Source organism: Humulus lupulus, chromosome 1 (genome assembly GCF_963169125.1).
Source record: "Humulus lupulus chromosome 1, drHumLupu1.1, whole genome shotgun sequence".
Classification (NCBI taxonomy): Eukaryota; Viridiplantae; Streptophyta; class Magnoliopsida; order Rosales; family Cannabaceae; genus Humulus; species Humulus lupulus.
In genome coordinates this window covers 3,985,198-3,991,923 of record NC_084793.1, presented here as the reverse complement: position 1 = coordinate 3,991,923, position 6,726 = coordinate 3,985,198, and the positions used below count along the sequence as shown (strand labels likewise).

The 6,726-nt window shown below is 32.5% G+C and overlaps 1 protein-coding gene across 1 annotated transcript; it reads right to left on the bottom strand.

Moving 5' to 3' along the window:
- Positions 1-230: 230 nt before the first annotated feature.
- Positions 231-3,817, bottom strand: LOC133782836 (purple acid phosphatase 15). Its single transcript, XM_062222248.1, has 7 exons — positions 3,420-3,817; positions 2,867-3,058; positions 2,437-2,770; positions 2,111-2,328; positions 1,673-1,863; positions 1,016-1,300; positions 231-692 (listed from the first exon to the last, which is right to left on the bottom strand). The coding sequence occupies exons 1-7, from the start codon at positions 3,691-3,693 to the stop codon at positions 546-548; spliced, it is 1,641 nt and encodes a 546-aa protein (XP_062078232.1). The 5' UTR covers positions 3,694-3,817; the 3' UTR covers positions 231-545.
- Positions 3,818-6,726: the final 2,909 nt, after the last annotated feature.

Below are 6,726 nucleotides of genomic sequence, written 5' to 3'. Positions count from 1 at the left end.
ATGTTACAATAAATTGTTACAAATTGTTATCCGTATTTTTTGTAAAATTTCATATTTTTCAATTTTAAATAAGATCAAGGATCGTTCAAACTTCTAATCTGAAGAGTTGATACTTTTATATGGTAGATTCAATTATTATAATGTTTTTAATAAAGTCAAATATATTGATTGTTTAGTCATTACTATAGCTTAAAATGATTTGAATCAACATTACAAAATTGTACCATAAATTTATCCTAATATCAACCCTTTGTACATTAGCTGATGCTTGTTCCAATCAATACAATACAAAATCACTCGACCCTCCAATAATCTGTAATATGACTACTCTTACAACAACAACATACAATACAAATCAGTATACATTAATCACAGTGTTCAAGTTTAACCATGTATCAATCTATAACCATTTTGAACTTCCTTGCACTCCATCCCCGAAAAGTTGAACACAATTCATAAAAGGGTTCTTCAAGAGAGGTCTCAAGAAGTCAATTGTAATATTTTGATTGAAGAAGTCAGAGTCGTTTAGTCGGTTTAGTCGGCTTTCACGTGTCTGCATACCCTCGGTTGCGTCCCTCCTGTTGGCCAAGGCAAATATGAGGTTGCCTCACTATGTAAATTTGATCTCCCTCTTCTTTTTGAGTGTCCTGATTGCGGTACCATGTCCACAGAGCCCAACTCTCATTCTTCACCTGCAAGTAAAAATTTTAGTTATAGCTGCTAGCAGTGTGGTTGTGAGTTTTGAGCTGTGCTTGGTGTATAGCATTGCTATTAGACCAACAAACTAGTTCATCTAAACTATTTCATCGCCAACAGTGGGGTGGTGAGTTTTGAGCTGTGCTTGGTGTATAGCAGTGGGGTGGTGAGTTTTGAGCTGCGCTTGGTATATTTCATCTAAACTATCATATACTTGGTACATCAAACTAGTTCTTCAATCAACTTATCCAAAACAACATTGTAAATGCATGTGGAGCATAAATTTCATATCAAAGCTGCAGAAGAATTGAAATTATACCTCAAGGATTCCATGGCCAAAGCTGCTTTCTCTAAAAGCACTGTAATCAGGTTGTCTGTCCCAACAGAATTTTCCTGCTGCTGGGCCAGAAGTAAAGTTTGTTGCACAAAAGCCACCCATGAATGGATCAGGAGTAGTTGATGGCTCGGGGCAGTTACCCGGTTCATCAACATACTCAGTCGCCATTTTTTCTCGGTTACCTCCATCGCCAACAGTTATGTACACAGGACCACATGGATCTAATGTATAGTTATAAACACGATTTGACCGTTCATAGGCATGAACCTGTTAAATTTAAATTTTTGGGTAATATAGCAGAACTCAGTATGCTCAAAAGCAATAAAGTAAAGAAAAAAGGAAAAAGGAAACTGCAAACATTAAAGATGAATGCATGCATGTCATAAAAAGAGAATGAGACTTTTTTTTCCTTGAAGCAGTGTGCTTGCATTTATTTTAAGTAGGTCATATATATAAATGCCACCCAATTATTCTGTTTATCAAATTTATTAGACTTTGAATTCATATGTTTCATTTCTTTTTAACCATGATTGATATCTACTAAGTCCTACCCTCCTTTGTGTGTAGTACAGGCTTTTTTATGATGACAAGAAAACATTTCAAGGATGTCATTCTGTTGTCTAGATTATCATGACTTACATGTCCATTGAACACTATGTCAACACCGTAGGAGTAAAGTAGTTCTTCCATTTCCACTCTCATGCACTCTGCTTCTCTGTAATGGGCTTTATAGCTAGAGTACCAAGGAGGATGCCAAGTAGCTACCAACCATGGAGTTGTAGATCGGTCCACATTAGCCAGATCTTGCTCCAGCCACTTGTACTGGTTCGCTGGAACATAAAGGAAACAAGAAAAGGATAAATATGACCATTAGCTATCTGCTCAATTGGAGAAGAAATATGTATTCTTACTTCACACTTGTAAGTTCTAACAGAAATGTAGACTTTCATTAAGAGTTGATAGTTAACTTCTCTATATTGAGAAGCACATGCGTGTGAAAATCAGGTCAGACTCAGAGTCGCATGTGAATAGTGTGCAAGGAAAAAAGGATAAACAAAAACTGGGCTTATGTATTACCAGCGCTATCATAGGCAATGTAAGCCCCAAGCATGATAAAATGGATTCCCCCTGCATTAAAGGAGTAGTAGAACGTAGATGAAGATCCACTTTCTTCAGATGGGAATGCAAACCGAGAACTGTAAGCCACAAAACTCTGGTTTCCGGCTTGTTCTTCTATTTCATGGTTACCTTCTATAACCATTAGGGGAATTTTAGAAACTAATTTCTGCATAAACCTGAAAAGAAATATCATAGCCAGAAACCAAAACTATTTCTAATAAGCATGTGTTATGAAAACGAAAGCCATAGCAAGTAATAGAAATGGAATGGAAACTCGTTTTCACCTTCCCCAGTAATCCCAGCGAGGTTGATAGGTCTCATGAATTGGAGTATCTGAGAAAGAGCAAGAATAGCAGTCCGAGCCAGTTCCATTTGTAAGGTACAAATTTGCATAAGTTACATCCCCGATCAAAAGAACAAGATCGGGATTACTACTAATCAGGTGACTGATAGTGGTAGATGTATTGTAAGTAAGACCAAGATCTCCCACGATAGCTATCCTGCTCGGATAGCTCCGGGGACCAGACACTGGCATAGTCTTGAAATGGTATTTTTGACTCATGGCTGGTATAGAGGGATCTCCACATCGGTAATAATACTTTGTACTTGGTTTCAATCCTATATGTGCAGAGTCAGAGTAATAAGTAATTTTTCAATAAAGGGTTATTTTTTTCTTTCAAAAACAAGATTCATATTCTAAGAAAAAACTAAAACCTGTTAGGCGAACATGATGAATAATCCCAGAAGTGTAATTTTGCAGGCCTTGAAAAGGATAGAGCTGACTATAAACGAGAGAATATCCTTCTGCTTCATGGGACAATGGATATCTTAGCTTCCCATAATGAACAATACTGGATACCCTTTTAGGGTCTAATGGGTTTATGTCGAAACCAATTTGGTATTCCCCTAAAAAGAGAAAAGAAAAAAACTCTAAAAATCAATAAACCAAGAACAGAGCAACACAGTTTAATAAGCCAAATTTGCCTAAACTAATAAATAATGACTATTATCAGAAAAACTAAAGCATATAAAACAATCCCACGAAGTAACAGAAAAACGAGCCTATGACAAGTTAGCACTAAGATGTATGATTCCGCTACTCCAATCCTTTTACAACCAATGATCAAACAGTATGACTACACAACCAAATCAACAAACCTAGAAAAGTACAAAACAAAATGAAATATTTATATATATATATATGCATATATGTATATAAGTAAAAACAAAAGCAGTGACGACAAAGATCGATAAACGAAATGAAAACCTGTGATCCATGAAATCCAAACGGAATCGTAATCAGAAGAAAGGGAGACTGAAATCTGCTCAGGCTCGAAACCCTTTACCCGGCGACGAAGGCTGGGGTGAGAGTCAGGCAAATCGACGGCGTTGCCGCGTAGATTGGCGTCGAAAGGAGCGGTGACGGGGTCGAAGGGACCGTCCAAGGTGGTGGGGATGGCAGCCCGAACGGCGAGCAGACCAAACCCAAACCCAAAACAGAGGAGGCCAGAGAGTAGAGAACAGCACCGCCTGAGAGCCATGGCTAGGGTTTGTCCATCGGATTGGATGGAACAGTTAGCTTTAAGATATGGCAGAAATTGAGGAATGTCGAGATGGAACAAAGGAATATTCCGAACGTAAGCTTTGCCAAAATATGCAAAGATAAGACAGAGTTTCAAACTTTTTAAATATAAATATATGATTGTGTACTGTCTGACACGTGGCGAGTTTTTACAGCATTGGGTAGTTAGAAGCCGTTGCGCGCTTTTTTTTAAATATATTTATTAAAGACAACGGTTTATCTTATGTGATTGATTGCAAGTTTTTATTTCAACCGTTTTTTAATGTTTTTTTTTTTAGAAAACCGTTGTCTAATAATATATATATATATATTAAGGTATCCCATTGATTAGAAAAATTAATTTTTAAAATCATTTGTAATACTATTTCTCAATAATTTTTTTGACATCTTTTAATTTTTTTTAATTTCAATAATTTATTTATCTTGTTTTTTGGAAATAATGTATAATTTATTAGAAAATAATTCTTACTTTAATAAGTTTTTTTTTAATTTGACCAAATTCGGATTTAGGTCCAAATTAATCTATTTTGTAAAATATAGGGTTCAAAATATTATTTAATAAAACAGAGGGACTGATCGAGTATGAGACAAAATACAAGGACGAAACTGGTGTTTTCGCTTTGTCAAATTAAGCAAATTATCTAGCTATTTTTTAGTTTTCTTCATATAGTCTGAAATGTCATTTAATAAAACAAAGGGACTGATCAAGTATAAGGCAAAATACAAGGGTCAAATTGGTGTTTTTACTTTGTCAAATTAAGCAAATTATCTAACTACTTTTGAGTTCTCTTCATATACTTCTTCTCCTTCCACTCTCGACAAAAAAAAAAAAAAAATCACGACAGTGACCTTGTTAAAAATCCAGTGGATAACCAAAAGAAGTGAATGTAAGCTATTTTTTTTCAAGGTTTGGTGGCTTGTCGAACATTTTGACAAACTCACACCATCCATTTCAAATAAGATTTGTCCGGTAGACACACAAACAATCCAATTCATTAGATTTTCTTTTCTTTTTTTCATTCTTACTTATGTAGGTTTCCCGAAAATAGAGTTAGAGATTCAAATGGTAGGTTTTATGACATGAAACAACTCAATAATCATTGTTGTTGATTTGTGTTACTGAGATTAATGAATATAACATCAAGTACATTTTTTTGTGTCATAATTTTGTTACTGAAAATGATAAATAAAATAGAATAGTAACTCTTCTGATTTAAATTGCTAAAGTTGATACAAATATCAACCATGCTAAAACTGATATACATAACAAAACAAACTTGTACTCTTTGCTTTTTGGTTAGGTAGTTGAAAATAATAAATATATATATAATATAACAATAGATAATCTTTGTTTATGGTTTTGTTGCTGAAATTAATATATAAAATCAACTTGTAATATCTGGTTTTGGTTGTTGTAGTTGATGTAAATAACACATATTTTCTTTAAGAAAATAGTTTAGGTTGTAATATAAATAAATAATAATAAGAGCAACATTTTTACATAATTTTCATGTTATAATTAGTAAATAAAATGAATCAATAACCTTTGTTGATGGTTTGAATTGTAAAAATACAGTTGAACATTGCTTTTTTTTTTTAAGAATATAATTGGTAACTACTCTGTAACCTAAAGAACCAAAGTGTAATCCAAAAATTATAAAGAGTTTATACTTTTTTGGACCATGTGTTTTTTTATTACTTGTTTGGACCTTGTGTTTTAAAAAATTCATTTTTAGACCCTATATTTTGTAAAATAGTTCAAATAGACCCTTGAACTCAATTTTAATAAAGACAAAATTGAATATAACAACACAGTTTTTAAGCAGAATGATTTTATTTTTGTTCTGAAGTGTTAATTTGATGAATTATTTGTGATTTCAGTTGAGAAAACTTTGACTAAAATCGGGTTTAGGGTTTTATTTGAACCATTTTACAAAACATAGAGTCCAAAAAGTAATTTTTTAAAATACAGGGTCCAAACAGGTAATGGAACAAAATATAGGGTCCAAAAAAATATAAACTCAATTATAAATAAAATAAAATTAGTAACTAATTAAGTTTGGGTAGAAGTTAACGTATTTGGTTATTCCATTTTGTGACCTGAAAAACTAAAATGTAGCCCAAAAATTGTAAAAACAAAATCATGACCAATTCATTTTGAGAAGAAACTTGGCAACGTAGATGCCTTTAAATCTCTAAAAACCACCATGTAACTAGAAAACATTAATAATAATAATAATAATAATAATAATAAATAACTTTGAAAAAATTAATTTGTTTAGTATTCTTAGTTATTTGTGTGGGAATCAATGCCAAAGAACCCAATAAGAAATTCAATCTTGGCTTTCTTTTTTCAAAGATTTGAACGAGGATTAGAAGCTATAGACACAGCCCGGCCCTAGGCACAGGCAGTCCAGCCTGTGTCTAGGGCCTCACATAATGAGACTCAATTTTTTATAAAAATATTTTTTTTAACATGTACAAAGGTCTCCAAAAATTAAAAATATATCATTTTATATAAAAAAAATTATAAATTTTGTATAAGGCTTTTTTTAGTACAATATATTGGATTAATGTTTCTTTTGAGTAAAATAATGTATAAATAAGGTCTTTTTGATGCAAATAATGGAAGATTTAAGGGTTGCCAAAAGAAATGGATGGGAGATACTTTTACCGTCAAAGAAAGTGAATGAAAGGTATTTTTACTACCAAAATTTAGAATATGACATTTTTTTAGTACAATAATGCATAAATAAGATCTTTTTCCCGCAAATTTCCCAATAATTTTATATTTGATTTTTTTCCATCCACATTTCTCATATGTATGATTCGTCTCTTCTTCTTTTTTTCTCATCCATTTTATACTAAAAGCTATTTGGAAATCATATCAAAGTGCAAGTGATTATATGATTAAAATTTTGACAAATTTTTTTATATAGAATTTTATTTGTGGATTCAATCACCAAAATTTTCAAATATTTTATTTGAGAAT

Coding starts and splice junctions, on each gene's coding strand:
- LOC133782836 (XM_062222248.1), bottom strand. CDS start 3,693: ATGGCTCTCAGGCGGTGCTGTTCTCTACTCTCTGGCCTCCTCTGTTTT. Junction 2,329..2,436: donor CGCTGGGATTACTGGGGAAG/GTGAAAACGAGT, acceptor ATTTCTTTTCAG/GTTTATGCAGAAATTAGTTT. Junction 1,301..1,672: donor ACATAGTGTTCAATGGACAT/GTAAGTCATGAT, acceptor TAAATTTAACAG/GTTCATGCCTATGAACGGTC.